The sequence below is a fragment of the Sarcophilus harrisii genome, chromosome 2 (assembly GCF_902635505.1).
Source record: "Sarcophilus harrisii chromosome 2, mSarHar1.11, whole genome shotgun sequence".
NCBI lineage: Eukaryota > Metazoa > Chordata > Mammalia > Dasyuromorphia > Dasyuridae > Sarcophilus > Sarcophilus harrisii.
The window spans coordinates 634,714,671-634,731,937 of NC_045427.1; the positions used below are offsets into that span (position 1 = coordinate 634,714,671).

Below are 17,267 nucleotides of genomic sequence, written 5' to 3' on the forward strand. Positions count from 1 at the left end.
AAAATTAAGGTATAAATTCTTTACCAGACATTTCCTTGCCCTGGTAGGGACACACTCAGAGTATTAAACTGTTATGAATGCTGGGCTACTATACTGTGCATCTTTTACTAGCAAATAAGTTTCTCATCCAAAAACAAAAAATTATGATACGCCTCTGTCAATGTTTCATTATGACTTTGATCTGGGCCTGTGATTTTTGGTAGAGAACTCCAGTTCAAACTCACTCCACAAACACAGCCTGGCAACTTATCAATAACTCAGTTCGAGTTGCACGGGGATCTTGAGAGGTTAAACCACTTGTCCAGAGTCACACAACCAGCAAGGTGTCACAGACTGAACTTCAGCTCAGTATTCTTAAACTCCATGGCCTGCCTCTATTCACTGTGTCTTACTAGCACTGAGATTAAAAAGAAAAAATGAGGGCTTTGTTCCCTTCCAACTCAAGACAAATATTTTAAAAAGCAGATATCTCTTTATACTAGGACATATTCAAAATATATAGGACTGCTTGCCATCTAGGGGAGGGTGGGAGGGAAAAATCGGAACAGAAGTGAGTGCAAGGGATAATGTTGTAAAAAAAATTACCCTGGCATGGATTCTGTCAATAAAAAGTTACTATAATAAAAAAATAAAAGAAAAGAAAAGAAAAACTAAAAAAAAAAAAAAAAGATATCTCTTTAGAAAACATGGCTGTCAATCAATTTTCCTCATTTTTTCTTTAAATGGTTTCACATCATTTGTTTTTTTCTCCAGTTGCGTCCAACTCTTGCTGCCCTACTTGGGGTTTTCTAGGTAGGTGATCACTACAATGATTTGCTATTCCTTCTCCAGCTCATTTTATAAATGAAAAAATGCAGTTAAGCAACCTGCTTAGTCACATAGCCAGTAAATATCTGAGACTAGATTTGAACTTGGGAAGATGAATCTCCCTGACTCCAGGCCTGACAGTCTACCCACTGTACTGAATCTGACTGCCCATTAAGTGGTTCCTACTTAACTATTCCTTTAGTTTCTATGGGTCAAATCCCATTTTTCTGAATCCCTGCACTGTCAGTAAGCTCCTATGTGCCAAACACATTAACAGAAACATATTTCCTCCTGAAGATTCCATACATCCAAAATAATCCTTTTCAATGGAGACTTCCCATCCTTTGTGCCTCACAGGACCAGGGTGGGAGGCCTATTCCCGGCTCCTGCTCACTTCCAGACCTTTCTTATACTGCCCTATCTCACCTGTGTTCTCAAGTCCATGCTGCTTATAGCATCCTTACTGTCACCTAACTAGCTTCTGAAAGGTCAACCTACTTTCCCCAAAGACTTTATGCACAGTTCATGGTCTTGCTCGCCATCTCTCTGACCTCAGAAATCTTAATATGGTAATCCGTCTAGCCAACAAACCATACAACTCTTCCACCTTCTCACCTTTCACCTCTCTCCCAATTCAGTCCCACAGGGGCCATGACACCTCAGATTTCTGCATCTGATCATGGCTTCAGAGCTGGAAGAGATCACTTAGTCCCAGCCCCTCATTTCAGAGCTGGGGAACCAGAGGCCAAGAGATTTGATGACTTAACTCAAAATCACCCAGATGGCAAGTGGTGAGCCTGGGATCTGAACTATATTCTTCTGGACTCTAATATACCACCCACCACCTCACAGATCCAAAACTTTGCAATCTACTTGAGTTCAACATCCTCCAATTCCAGCAGTGATCGCCTCAGAACGTGACCCCCCTCTTCTTCCTTGCTGCCCCTGACAACCTCTAATACCCAAGATCCCTGATTAGTAGCAGCATCTCCCACTCTGTATCTGGTCCTGCTTCTAACCAATCCCCTGACAGCAAAGTCTATGAAGATGAGATCTAGCAATTGGTTCTGCAGGTGTTTCAGCCCTACCTCCTCGGCTGCCATAACTCCTGAAGACCTGGAAAAGAAGGTTCTCACCATCAAATGCCATCCCTGGCACTGTCAAATGTTACCACCTGCTTTGCTTCTGTGCCCTAAAAAAATTATGGGACCTTTCCATCTGACTTGTTTCTCCCATTAAAATAAAAGCTTCAGGAGAGCAAGAATCATCTTGCTTTTATCTCCAGAGCTTAGAGCAAAGGGACACACGTGGAGTGAGTACTTATTAAATGCTTTTTCATTCATTTGCCCATTCTATCTCCAAGAGGCTGGATTCATTTGCCTTCCTTCTTCCAGGGAGTTCCTCCCCACCTCCCCTCCCCCCAGTCGTCCAGACAGGCGACATATACCCTGTTTCTTAGATCTGCTTCGATGCACTTCAGCCATCTTCTTGCCCTGCTTCCTCTAGTTTTAGTCACAACAACCACTGCCATAGATACTGGGTCAACCAAATGTGCTGCCTCACTCACCATTCTCATGACTCCTTAGACTAAAACAACCCTCCTCAACTCTCGCTCCCTCAGCTGTTGTCTTCCTCTACTAGAAGAGAACCTCTTTGAAGACAGGGACTTTTTTCCTATTTGTACACTCAACAGCTACCATGGTGCTGACCCATAAATGCTTGCTCATCCACTCATGCCCATTTGCTCAGTAATATCCACATGGCACCTACTCTGTCAGGCACTATTCTAAGGGCTATACAAAAATTCTCATGTGATCCTCACCAAAAACCCCAGGAGCTCGATGCTGTTATTATCTCCATTTTACAGCTGAGAAAATGGAAGCAAATAGAGGTAAATGACTTGCCAGGCTCATCCAGCCACCACGTGTAGGGGGCCAGGGTACCGGGTCTTCCTGACTCCAGGCCCAACACTGGCCACTGTGCCACCTCACTATGTCACTAAAGCTAATCCACACCCTCCATCACAAGTCAGGATCTCACTCTGCAGTTATCATCTCTTTCACATTCACCTTCAATCTGTTCTTCATCCTTGGCAATTTCCCATCTGTCTACAAAGCATCTTCAGATCTCCTCACGCTTAAAAATACCCAGGTTCCTTTGTCTGACCTGTATTTATAAAAAACATAATTCTCCTTGATACCAAAATTTTGGGCTTAAATCAGGCTTATTTCATTAATATCCATTTCCTATCTAGAGAACAGCCAGTCTCTAGGAGAGAGAGGTAGACAAAAGTACTAAAAAGGAATCTTTACTGAAGCAAAAACCAAAACAAAACGCCTCTATCATAAGGGGAAAAGTGAAAAGAAAAAGAGAAAAGCCAAAGAAAAAAGGTCCCCTCTCTGGGGACGACCAAGTCCACCCATTCCCAGCATACACTGCCTGTTCACTCACACTCTCCCTCCACCACCAGGATAATAGTGGTCTTTGCCCCCCCACATTGTCATGACCAGTGTGGCTCCTTCAGAAAAAAGGTGGCAGGAGCAGCCACATCCCCATTGTCAGGAGGGCAAAAATAAGAGGCAGGAAGGAAGGGGAGACTGGGTGGCTAAGGGGAGGACAAGGCAAAGGGAAGGAACAGCAAACCCCTTGGAGAGCCTGGGAACCAGCTTATGTCTCTAGCCCCTCTCTGCCCTGGCTCTTTGTATCCAGGTTTCCCAGTGATCTAGACACAAAGCTGTATGGAACTAATATTCTTCAGGAAAGGATGACCCACAGATTTTCATTTTCTTCTTGAAAGTTACATTTTAAGAATAAAGATAAAACCAGCTTAGGCAGGTCATTTCTGTCTACATTCTTGTTTGGGGCTGGAGAGAAAGGTGCCCAAAGAGTCGGAATCACTGTTCAAACTTAGTGTTCCCTTTCGGGGACAACATAAAAATTAGAATTAGCTTTCATTTAAATAGTTTTCTCAGAGTAATGAATTGTTAGTTCATGGGTTTTTATCAATCCAACATGCACTTGGATAGTAAATTGGAAATCAAGGATTTTCAGCCAAAATCCATTTGTGGAAGAAGTTGGAATCTGTGGGGAAGGGTGAAATTCCCTGCACACATGCAAAGCAGCAACTCCTGCACTCTCTTATGGTCTTCCAAGGTAACCTGAGTCGTGGGAAGTTTAAATGATCTTTCCATGGCCACAAAACAGAATGAACTTCAACTTGAACTTGGGTCTTTGAAATTCCAATTCCACTAAGCCTTCCTCCCCATCCCAAAAAGGCCTGGGTGACTTCTCCATGAATGGGCATTCTATCCCTCATTCCTGTGTCTTTCTACAAGATTTGCCACAGGCCTGGCATGACAATCTACGTTTTCATTCAAAATTCAGTTCAGGTGATCTCTACTTGTGGTGTTTCCTTCTCAAATTATTCTGAATTTCTTTGTGTACACAAGCTGTATCCCTCCCATTTCGTACCTTTCTTCCAGAAAGTCAATAATTTCCTTCAAGGATGGTTTCTTTTTTGGTTTTGTTTCTCAGGGTTAGCCAGCAGTAGCTGTTTAAGTGAAGGTGTTTTGAATGGAATTAAAATCATAGGATCTAGATTACAGAGAATTTCTGAGCCAGCAGCTATCAGATAATATAGTAACTTCTTCCAGGGCCCTATGAGACTAGGCAGGTATAATTTACCCAGTGGCCTGGGGCATAGAGGTGAGCATCATGACACATGAGCTTTCAGGAGCCCTCCTAGCCCACACGGCTCTGGATGCACAACACAAGCAAACGTCTAAACAACAATGGGATCCACGTACATCCTCACACAGCGGCACCTCCTTTGACTCCAAGTACACCATCCACTACTATAAGTGAATTTTCACTCTCTTCATTCACCAAGTAATCAGAAAATTAAATTTCCCCAGAGAGTTCATTGTCCAAAAGAATAATGACAGAATATGGCCATACAGCCTTCACATTAGACCCTACTGTAATTCCTTTGTGTTGAAGGGCAAAGCAATGCCTAGTCTTTTAGTGGAGGAGGCACTTGGGTCTAAATCTATTTTCAAATATTTGGCTGTTGCACAGCGTGGCATGGCAGGGGGGGATTGGGAGACTGCTGTCAAGGATTCTGCTGATGTCTGTGCCAGGGTAATAGAGGACAAGCCTGACAATCATTCACTTTTCCCAACAAAGCAAGAAATATTTTCCACATTTTGCCAATATTAAGCTTCTCATTGCTTGACATATTTTCCCTCCCTTCCTTACTTAATGGGCAAAGGCCAAATTTCATTTTACTGACGTTCTCTGCTCCTGGTGAATATAGGCCCACGGCCAATTTCTGTTCATAATTTTCCTGCTAAGGCAGCTTTGTGAGTCCCTGTAAAAATATGACTCTAAATACCCTCCCAATTTTTATATGCTGATCTTAATTCCTTTATATATTAATTCTTGGAATGTTTTGCCCAAAAAACATTTTTTGCTCAATAGTTTAAAATCAATTACTTCTGTCTCTCTTATGTGCTACCGATTAAGTACTTATCTTAAGAGTTACTTTCAAGAACTAGAAAGCATTCCTTGTCAGTTTCTTTTGATGCAATTGATGTCTATTTTGAAGTACAGTCAAGCAGGTAAAACTTTTGTAAAGTGATTCCTTTCCTCTCACCATATAAACTTCTAGTCACTATTTCCTTTCTGCATGATGTATATCATCTCACACAACATAAGATAAGTGCATATACTGTGCTTTTTTACTTTAAAACATGCATTTTACCTTTTTTATTCTCTTTGAAGAGGGAAAATTTGAGGCAAAGTTGGGACACAGAACAAAAGCATTTCTTGCTTACATGCTTCTATTCTGTAAAATGCTAAGAGTTTTATGCAACATTTTATCCTTTATTTTGTAAGTTTGCTTATTGTTTTGTTGATGGCCATTCAGCTTATTGTAACTTTTTTGAAAATTTGCAATTACTTTTGCCAATTTCAATACGTTAATTTCAATAAGTTGACAATTAATACAATTGAGGTTATACTAGAAAGTAGACTATGTTTTTTTCCTATTCTCAAATTTTTCAAGACTACTTTTAAAAGAAGGTAACTAAATTGTTACTAATAAGATGACAATAATGAACTTCCACTATTTGGCTTTAGTTGCTAATATCAGTAGGTAAATTAGAGTGGGATATTTGGGGGAAATGAGTTTTACTGGAGGAAATGAACTTCAGCAGTCCATGTTACTTTTTTTCCTTTGAATGAGTAGTAAAGGTCTATGATCATCTTATATATACACTACTGAATTAAATCTTTCATATCAGGTACACAAGAAAAGCCCTAATTACTACCTGCCTTTAAACAAAACTCATAGAAATTTTTGCTAACTAAGGGTAGTAGTAATACTACCAATACTACTAAAATTAAAGTGAAATGGTTGAGTCAGAATACACAAACTTGGGGTAAAGAAGACCCAAGTTCAAGTTCTATCTCTAACAATTAGTTTTATAGCCATGGAAAAATCATTTAACATCCCTCAGCCTTGGTTACTTATCTGTAAAAATAGGATAGTAATACATGCAGATACTATCTCAAAAAAGATCTCACGTAAAAGACTAGCAAATTGGTATATAAAGGCTATAGAAATGTCAGTCATCATCATCATTATATCTGACTCTTGACAAATGTGCAATTTGACAAAAAAAAAAAAAAAAAAAAAAAAAAAAAATTTAACCTAAATGCATCATTAACTTATTTTTAAAATTACCCTGTAGTTTGGCCATATGTAAAAAGAACCACAAACTGTCCATAATCTTGATCCTGATCATTCCTAAGAAAAATAACCTAAAGAAAAAAATGTGTACAAAAGTTGCTTGTGACAACACTATAAAAGAAAAATTACTGAAATTCTCCAAGAACAGGAGAACAGCAAAGCAAATATCCTAACATGGTACATACCAAATAGCTACCTGAAAAAGTGCATTATTATGTGAAAGATGTGATTCCATTTTGTGCAGTTACATTTCTATAGTAATATATTTGACAGAAATACCAGGAGAAAACATAAGTATGTACAACTTTACAGAAAAATGTAAATAAAATTTAACGATTATTACTTTTAATTTTTATTTTCTACTTGGTAAAAATTAACTTAGTATTAATTTGTTATAAACTCCCCTCAAAAGTTTTGGATCTAGTCCAGCAAATATTCTGAAGAGCCAATTTCTGAAAGAGCAACTTTCTTTATTCATGGATGACATCCACCCCTAATTCTGAGGGTGCTTCAACCACCCCCTATTTCCCCAAAGATGACTGCAAAAAAACTGACACACACTACACACTACCTAGAATAAATGGTGATGCTATACAGAATGATTATCACTTTATAAAGAAAGCATTATTATACATTCATAATCATTTTTCTCCTTGAAAATTTTATAATCTTACTTGAAAATAAGAATATAAATCTCAGAAATTTTAGATTTCTTCTAATTTCATCTGGGTTCTCATTGTAGTAGGGAGCCCCTTTATTATTCCCTATCTCATTCCCTGTAGAATCTATTCCAAACCTTCTCTTCCCTCAAGCCCCCCAAAGTCTCTCTTGTAATCCTAATAAAAAATCGAGTATCCATTGACAATGCAATGGTCAAAAAGAACCATGGTTTAAGAACACAATAGAAAACTATTTATCAGAGGCAGAGGGATTCCAAGAAGCTTGAGAAACTATATACTGGTACACAGCAAAGAAAGAAGAAACAGGAAGTAGAATTTCCTAGTAAATACAGAGCGACTGTAAAGCTTGATCTAAAAGACCCTGAATAACTGTGATAGCCCAACTCAGGGCCAGAGCACAAATGATATAGAAAGGTAGACAGTAATGCACATTCTATCAGATACACAATGCTATGCAGATTGGCTTCTTTTTTAGTTGCAAGAGAGAATTCAATGGATGTGTGTTATATAGCAAAGGGATGGTAGTATAAAAACAACAGCAGATAAAACTTTAAATCAACATAAAACTTCAGGTCTCTTGAACACACTTGTAAAATTTCAAACACCTTCTCAAACCAAAACTCATTAAAATTTGAGGTAAATCAAGATATTTTTTAAGGAAAAAAAATTTTTCAAGGCACCTAATTAAACCCTATCTTTGAAGTTATGATGTTTTGAAAAATCAATTTTCCTTCATGTTATCCCTTTATTTGCTTCAGCCAATTGCCCTAAAAATAAGCTGCTAGAGGTCATGCTGTTTCTCCACCCCTTCCGGTAATATGCATGCTTATTCACCTGAAGTAGCATCTTCTTCAAGTTAATATTCACTCCCATGTTCCCTTATCTCACCTCAAAGAACACTTTATTTTAATAGTCTTACTCTATAATAGCATCATTGCAAAACAAACAGTTCACTTCAGCAATAAAATGGCAATTGCTTTAAAACATTTAATCCTGAAAACAATACCTTTGCAAATTTGAAAAATGGTCTTGGATCCTTTCTGAAATATTCGATATCAAACATTGCTTGAGGATCAGGGAGGTCAGGGAAATCTACTGCCAGGCGTGCATAAATACCATCTCTTGATCTGAAGTCGGGTATTCCACAGGAAACGGATACCTGGAACATGCATGGTATAATTTCTATAATTAGATATTTTAGCTCTATAATTAGATAGCTTCTTACCACACAACTAAAGATAAACAAGGAAAGGAATCAATTGTAGTTTGATTTTCCTTTTAGTAGATAGCTCTTTGGGCTATCTATAACTTCAAAGGGAATAAAATTAACAGATATCAGCTTATTTCCTTATGGCTACAGCAGAAAGAGAGAAGGTGGCTTGAGACAAGCAAAATAAGTTATTTTGAAGCCTTTGACCAAAACATAGGAGTAATTTGACAAGGACCAAGAAAGTGAACTTTCTCTACAATAATCTGTTAAAGGAGACAATATTGGAGGGGAAATTCCATAAATGCAAAGTCTAGATTCTTTATCCTAAGAACTAAATCATTTGCCTTTATTACAGAGAACATCACACATATTGGAATTATCTGGCCTTTATCTTTAAAATAATATATACATCTTCATTTCATAATAAAAGTTTAGAAATCCATATATAATAAAGATAAAAAGACTTGGAAACGTGGCCATTTCTCCCATTATTTGTAGTATGGCATTTCTGGTACTACTTTAGACATTCGTTGCCAGGGGTAGACTCTGCCGGGTTTCCAATCCGTAAGGCAGAAAGCTGGCTGCCCTTTCAGAGGCTCAGTCAGCACCTGGATACTGCTCAGTTTCTGGCCTGTTAATCTGCAACATTGTTGCAATGGACACCCCAAGCAGAGGCAGCCAAGGTCTAAGGGGGCCCTGGGCCTCACCCGGCCAATGCTGGGAGCCTGAAGGAAGATCCTCACTCCCCCATGGACAAGCAGCATCCAACAGCTGGGGATTCTTAATGCTTGGCAAGTCACTGTCCACCTCCAGGCAGTCTGCACTCTTCCCCAGGACAGCTCCACCAGCACTTGAACACAGCTCTTGGACCCTCAGCTTTTCTTTTCCAGGATGACCGCTTCCACTCTGGCCGGCCTCCTCAGGCCACTCCCCTCCGCTTGTCGGGACAAGGACCCAGTGGGCCTGTGGCCTTCTGGCCAGAGGGGTCACATGGCTTTAGTTTCTTCAGATGAATTACCAGCCAGCACAGAGTCTCATCCACTACTTGCAGGTGGGATATTGAAGTATCGAATCTACTTTTTAAGCCTTTTTAAAGACTTAAAACTTAAGACTTTTAAAGACTTAAGAATTATCCACATGTGAGATCCTGCCCCATGGCCCAGCTTGTCAATCATTTAGAAACTTGAGTGCCATCCCACACATTAGCCATCTTTCCTAGCCTTAGGTCACCTGCAGATATGGTCAAGTACATGACCTCAAGGCTCTCTATCAGAAACCTTCTTCTAGGCTGACCCAGAGGCCGTTAATGACTATGTGGGGGTCCACCACTCAGCATACTTCTGAATCTCTCTCCATCTGTTCCACAACAGCACAAGGAACTCTGCTTGGTGCTTCAATAAACTCTAGGGACAACTTTCACCCGATGGAAGTGCAAGAGGAAGAAAGGAAAAGGAAAGGAGAAGGCCCTGTGGCTCGACCTGTTCATGGGGAAGCCAAGCAGGTGGCCCTCACCGCTTTCTTTCCCAGATAGTCATGAACTATCTCTTTAATAACAGATGTTCTAGAATCTTATCAGAAATCCAAGTTTATCAGTCTATATATGTGGCTGCCTCAATTGTATTTTGCTTTTTGGAGCATCAGGAAAATCTTCACCTTTCTCCAAACTTACAGTCCTTTTACTAGACTCCCAGGATGATGGAGGTGATCTGACTTTATTCAGTTCTTGTTACTTGGCCACCATTAAAAACGTACTTGGGGGGGAAAAATGTCTGTACCTCTAAATTTGACCCACTTGAGATTCTCACAACTTCAAATATATTTTCAGGCTAAGTTCTTTCATCTGGGAACATTTTGGAAGGGCAAGACTTGCTACTCTTTAGACTGTTTTACAGAATTTCTTCAAGCCTCCCTACTCCTGACTCTAACCCTAACCTTAAATGCGCGTGTGCAAATGAATCACCCATAGGAGATAGCAGTCACCTGGTCTGACCAATCTTAACCAGCCTATCATATGTAGGATGCCAGCCTCAGAAGACGGGCATACAGTCAACCAAAACCTGCCTCAATATTTTCCAGTTAGGAGATCCTCCCCATTACCACTGATCAGCTCTTACTCCTCTATCTGCCTTTCTCTGCACTGACCACTTACCTGAGAGCACTTTGAATTTGCATTCTTTCCTCAGAGAATGGAGCCCTCCGTCTCCAGTGTCCCAATCTGAACTTTTTTTTTCCTTTTAGGAAAAAGGCCTTCAATTAAGTACCATGTGCTCCAGAAAAGCAATCCAATAAAATAAATCAACTGCCATTGTACGATTACCCCAATTTATATAATTAAAAAAAAAATCTCTTGCTGCCCTCATGGTAGGAATGGGCTCCTGACTCAGAGCAATTAATACTGAATGAATGAATGTCCATCGCCCCTAGAGAAGTATGAGTTACTTGCTGTTTTGTGCACGGTCTGAAGTGGACAGGCATTGGATTCCTCTACCCAACCCTGCCCCCACTGAAGCCAATCTCCCAGCTTCCTTTGGAGTGAACAATGGCATGTAACTGATGTATACGTTAAGGGCTAGGCCCTGATTCCACTCGTCATTTATTGTCTTATGGAGCGATTATCCTGAAGGTTTCTAGGGAAGGGCTTTTTTTTCTCTTTTTGATAATTTAATTTGACAGTAAATATATATCCTGCTGCTATACTGAATCTGCCTGCAGCCAATCATACACACTCATTACTACATCTATAAGTAATAAAAAATTAAACTAATTATTTTTTAAAACCCCACACAACTTTACTGGGAAAAGTATGAAGAAGAGAAACATTTATTAAAAGCTTACTCTTTTAACAACCATACATACGTACCCCAGCTCCAGTCAGAACGATGATTTTTTTGCACTCCTGCAATAATTTCACAGCATCCTCAATTGTATTAATATCTTTTCTCTTTTTCCTTTTTGGTGGTTCTGAAAGGATGTTTATAACAATCTGCCAGAGTGTCATATCATCTAATTCAGGCGGGGGGATTGTTTCTGGCAACAGATCCTTTAGGATCGTCCGAGGGTCTGTGCCAATCATGAGATGCTGCTGCACAAAAGTGTAAGGACCTATGATTATAAGGGAAAAAAAAAAGGGATCAAATCACTCTTCTAAAGACATCTACAACTCTGAGATTTTTTTTTCCAAGTTGAAAAAATGCAAGTTCAGTGAGAATCAACTCAAGATATTCTCAAAAGTCCCAAAAGATATTATTTACATGTCTGGAATTTGGTCAAGACTACCCACCTAAAGAAGCCATAAGAAGTACCTCCTAATGTAAACTGGGGCTACAACTATCTACATAGAACTCTCTGTGGCAGTCAAGGAGTCTTCTCTTCTACCAACCTTAGCTCTGTGGACTGTGGAAGGTGGAGATTCATCTTTAATTTAGCATTCACAAATTTAGACTAAGAATTTGCTATTCACCTAGATGACTCACTTCCCAGAAGCACCTTTACAAATATTTAACACTGTTCCCTCACCTCTTCTAATTTCTCAAGTATTTTCAAACTATATGGTATTAAAAGATTATCACATACTGTACTTTTAATTCTTTGCAGGGAAAACACTGCTAAAATCTAAGATTTTAAAAATCAAGAATCTTAAAAAAAAAACAAAGTAGGGGGGAATTTTTACTGTTCACTAAAATGTCAGCTAGACCGAGTTCTATCAGTAACTCTCATATTAAATCTCCTTCTCAAAAGTACAGGTCAATATATCTCCAAAAAGTTAAAGTTCCAATTTTCACTGTAGCTTTCTTATTAAATGCATTAATTATGAGGACTACAGCAGAACAACTTTCCAGGACAATCTATCACATTTTCACACTATTTTATATACATTCCACATGGACATTCAATTCAAAAGAGCTGAGAAGTCAATCTTAGATTGTTCATTAAAGCCACAGGTACTTACATCCAAATAGGTAATGAGTCCAATTAAGTCAACAAGCATTTATTAAGTGTTAAGTGCAGAACTTCACTTAAAACTCTTTAAGTCTCGCCTCCCCCCCCCCCCCCCCCCCCCCCCCCCCCCCCCCCCCCGAAAACTGACACCACAATGTAGAAAATTTAAGGAATTTCAAAATTTGGAGATGCATGGGAGACATAGGGGGGCTCTGGCACAGAACCACAGAGCATGATGTGCCTGCATTACAGAATGTACTATGCTTTGAGCTAAGATGCACCTAGAAGATACACTTAGCCAAAAACAAAAACAAAAACAAAAAACCCCAAAACTTTAGTAATAAATATTAAAATCTATAAGTGAGAGCCATATTTAATATCAAAACAAAAACATAGATCCTTCATGTGAAATATCAGCAGGGAAGGCCAAGGCAAAAAGTTCTTAAGAAATATAAACAACAAAAGGTTGAAAAGGCAGCAACCATCCTGACATATGTCATCTTGAAAAATGTGACTTTGGATTCCAGAAGCCTTCTTTTATCCCAAGAGGAAAAAGCTCAAGGATAGCACTGTACTACAAAGGCATCAGTTCCTGACTTGAAAGTTCCCAAATTAGGGCTCTTCAGGTTCTATAATCAGAGAGCCAAATACCAAGATGAGACCAAGCCCAGTCAGCTAAGATACTTTTAACCCTTTCCTCCTGGATGGATAAAGTGAAGACCCAGTCTGATGGATACTGTCCTACTGAGAAAGGCTCTTCCTGATGACATAAATCCAAGAAGGCTGAAGCGGATGCTTCTATAGTATCAGAGCTAGAATAGACTATAAAGGTCTATCTGCCTACTTTGTCTTGAAGAACCTTGGAATTGAATGAGACATGGGAGAACCGCTCAGAATGGCCTCCTTGCATCAAAGGAAGCGCTGTGCTCTATGAGCAAACAGAATTGTGGGAGCCAAGAAATGAGACACGTCCACTCCAAACGGGCATGCAAGCTATTTGTGCCCTACCCTCAGCAAAGGCTTCTGAGCCACATTCAGACATGATGATTCTTGGTCCTCTTTGATTTTGAGGGACAACAACCAATCCTTTCACAGGCTTCAGGAGATTAAGTGACCTGCTCAAAGTCACTTACCTAGCTGGTGTGGGAGAAGAGGCTAGCAGCCTCCTGCCTCACATGCAGGTGGCCATGCCAGCATCTATCTGTTCTGGCAGATGACAAATTCCTTCTGCATGATGCTGTTCTAGACACTCTCATGTCACCTCCTCCCCCTCCCCGAAACCCCTTAGCCTTGGGGAGCCACTAAAAAGACTTGGCAACAAACCAAAAGGGAGATCCTGGAACTCAAGCTAACACAAGGACAAAATGTCCCATTGCAGGACACCTTTCATGGCCCTGACAGGTTAGCATTCTGATGGAAATGGCCTCAGAGTGACCAAAAACATCCCCAAACCTGCACCTGTTCGAGGTCTGGGAGTCCAGTCACTGGAGCTTGCATGAGAGGCTCGGTCATCCTCGTCACTGTCACAGGAATGAAAACCATTGGCAAGAATTTCATCACTGAAGAGATTTTCTGCAAAACAGAAATAAATTACCTTAGAACACAGTCCGCCTCTCTAACAAGGATCAGACCCAAAGGGACAACACAGCACAGGTGAAAGAAATGGCCTCCAGGTCCAGGTTTGTCCTGACAAATGGCGCTGCAATAGTAGCACACGCCTCAGTTCTCAGAGAACAAGTTGGCAAACAATTGCAGCTCCAAGGAGGCAAATTCCTCCCTGAAAGTTGGCTACGGCACAGGACCAAAAAGAAAGTATGCTTTTATTAAAGATCCATTATGACTATCTTCAAAAATACACAAACCCCAAAATTTTACTCACTAAAAGCAGTTAGAGAAAGGATGGATTAGAGTGCTGGGCCTGAAATCAGCACGAGTTAAAAATCCCCCTGGATTGTGTGACCTTGGACAAGTCACTTATCTGTTTGCCTCAATTTCTTCATCTATAAAACGGGGAAAGTAATTATCACCCACCACCCAGGGTTGTTGTTAAGATCAAATGAGATAACTATAAAAAGTGCTTGCCATACAGTAGGCACTATATAAAGGCTTATTCCCTTCTTCTTTCCTACTTCAATTACTATTTCAAATGTCTATTTTATTATTATATTAATTGACTGTATTGAAAGTCTATTTGCAAGCCATTGTGATAGGTATTGGAAAATTGGGAGATCAAAAAATCTGTTCTTATCTTCAGTCCCTTATATTTTTCTGTGGACTGGAGCACATTTGCAGTTAAGTAAATTCAGATGACTTCTAAAAAACAATATCATCCATGTTTTCACTCTTCTCACAAGGCAGATTAAAGCTCCAACAAAATTGGGAGTTTTTTGAGTTAATAGCTAAATATTATTAATGGCCTGGGGCACCTTCCTGGTTCTTAGTGGCAAGACTTTGTGCCTCACCTCTCCTGGTGGGAGAATGCACCTAAACTTGGCCTCCAGCATTTGGGCTTCCAGGGCCATCTCGTTACAATGAGACACCAGAAATAGACTTCAGATCAATTCTTTATTATACTTTAAATTGGCTAAATTAATAAGCATCATTGTTTTCATCTCAAAGATTCTGCATTCCCAGTAATTACGAATCCAACTAGAGAATCTAATTCAGTGAAAAACAAATTTAATATTTACTAAAGTAGGACTGGCTGCCCATCAAACTGGAGCACTTTTAATGGTAAACCAAATAATGGTAATTTTCACCCTTGCTTCCTTCAATCAGTTTCTATTATCCATCTAACATGTAGCTAGAAATCCTTCATAACAGGTAACATTTTCATAGCATTTATTTAGTGCCAGACACTGCGCTGCTGCTAAGCACTTTACAATTACTCGATTTAAACCTCACAGCAACCCTTGGGAGAAGGGTGCTAGTTATCATCCCCATTTTACAGTTAAGAAAACTGAGGCAAACAGGTTACAGCTAGCAATTCTTCAAAAGGCAGTAGGACCAAAGGGCTCGATGCTAATTGCGGCTACATTATGCTAATAGTTGCTGCCGGTCAGTATCACAAACTAAATTGCTCCTTCTCCCTCATAGAGACACCAGCACAGTAAGCACTACTCCCGTACGTCTTGTAGTGCAAACCTTTGCAGAGTGTTAGGTAGCAGTAGCTGAAAACATATGCAAAGAGGGATCGGGAGGGGGGTGGGGGGCGGAGAATCAGGACCAGTGAATGTGGCCTTCTCTAACTTCAGGAGCGGCCTCCCCCCCCTCCCCCCTTTCACTTCCAGGAGCCTCCGCGAGCCGGCCCGAAGGAACACAACCTGTCAGCGCTTGGGATGCCCCTGGCACCAAAGCGCCAGTGCCAGGGGGGGCATCACTGCCTTGCCCCTGACTCTGCCCCCATTTACAGGAAGCTTTTGCTTCCTCTGCAGCCCGAGCCTGCCCGGCCCAGTCCGACAGAATCCCTGCGAACTCCAGAAACCCCGGGGCCGGACTGGCTCGGGCTGCCGCGGGAAGCGCTCCTGCAGCCCGCCCTCGGCCTGTCAAGCGGCGGGGTACTCGGGTCCCGCACCGGGGCGCGGAGGGAGAAATGACCATCTCGGCCCAGGGCCCCAGCGCGGCGGCCGCCAGAGCGCACAGCCGCCCCCAGAGCCTGCTACCCGGGACCCCGGACCGCGGAGGGGCCACCGAGGAGGCCTGGGGGAGGGGCGCTTAGGGGGTCGCGGGCCCCGCGGGGAAGGCTCGGCCCTCCCTCCCGGCCTGGCTCCCTCCCTTCCCTTCCCCCCCACCCTCCCCCCGGCTCTCCCCGCCTGGACGGCCCGCGGGGGGCGGTGCGCAGTCGCGGCCGCCCGGACCCTGCGCACCTCGGTAGCCAATCGCCGCCGCCGCCTCGTCCTCGTCCTCGCCCCCCTCTTCCTCCTCCTCCTCCTCGTCGTCGTCCTCGTCGTCGTCGTCGTCGTCCGGCGGCGGCGGCTCCCGGGGCAGGCCCCGCAGGTCCCGCGGGCCCGGCCCATTGTCCCCGCCGGGGGCGACCGCGTCCGAGGCCTCCCCGAGCAAGGCGGCCGCCGCCTCCGGGCCCGGGCTCCCCGCCCCGCCAGCCCGCTCCGCCCCCGGGCAGGGGCCCGGGCCGTCCCTGCGCTGCCGCTTGCTGAGCGGCTCCCCGCCGGGCTCCGCGGGACCTCCGCCGCCCGCGCCGGGCTCCAGGGCGAGCGCCGCCTCGTCCGCCATCTTCAACCGCCTCCTGCCCGCCTGGGCCTGGGCCTGGGCCTGGGCCTGGCCTCGGCGCCGCCTCCGCCGCCCGCGCTCTGCCGCCCGCCCCCGCCCACCCGCTCGGCAGACGCGCAGCAGCAGCTCTGGCGCCCCCGCCGCGCCGGCTGCGGGAGATTTAAACCCCCGTCACGTGACCCGCGCCACCCGGCCCCGCCCCGCCCCTCCCGGCCCCTCCCCTCCCTCCCCTCCCGGTCTGGCCACTACTGACACCCACGCGGGCCCGGACCACAACAAAATGGGTCACGTGGCCCGGCGCTAGGGCGCGCGGGGGGAGGCGGGGAAGGGGCGGACGGGGCGGGGCTCCGTCTCTGGGCCGGCCCGCGGGCGCGCGCGCGCCGATTCGCGCCCGCCCGGCGTGTGCCTGGCTCGCGCCGCCCGCTTCCCGCCCCCACCTTCCTCCCGCCTGCTCGGCCGCGGCCCGGGAAGGGACGGGAGCACCCCTCCCCCCCAGTACCCCCTCGCCCCGCTCTTCCCTCGCGGGAGTGTGGATCGGCGCGCAAGTGTGGGCTTGGTTGTGTCCCGGCGCCTGCTCGGAGCCCGCCGAGCAGGGAAAAAAGTGGGGAAAAAAAAGGAGTCGTTTCTGTGCCCTCCCTCCACCCCTGCGCGC

The 17,267-nt window shown here is 43.4% G+C and overlaps 1 protein-coding gene across 2 annotated transcripts in view; it reads right to left on the reverse strand.

Moving 5' to 3' along the window:
- SIRT1 (sirtuin 1) overlaps positions 1 to 16,785 on the reverse strand; it is a 31,206-nt gene extending 14,421 nt beyond the window's left edge. The window contains exons 1-4 of one of the 2 annotated variants that reach the window (XM_031956888.1): positions 16,255 to 16,785; positions 13,847 to 13,960; positions 11,310 to 11,551; positions 8,246 to 8,398 (exon numbers count right to left, since the gene is read on the reverse strand). In XM_031956888.1, coding sequence (XP_031812748.1) covers positions 8,246 to 8,398; positions 11,310 to 11,551; positions 13,847 to 13,960; positions 16,255 to 16,618 — 873 coding nt within the window. In that variant the 5' untranslated portion in view covers positions 16,619 to 16,785. Of the gene's footprint in view, positions 1 to 2,876; positions 3,091 to 8,245; positions 8,399 to 11,309; positions 11,552 to 13,846; positions 13,961 to 16,254 lie in introns of those variants that run through there. The other variant, XM_031956889.1, reaches the window with a different exon arrangement.
- Between the last annotated feature and the right edge of the window lie 482 nt (positions 16,786 to 17,267).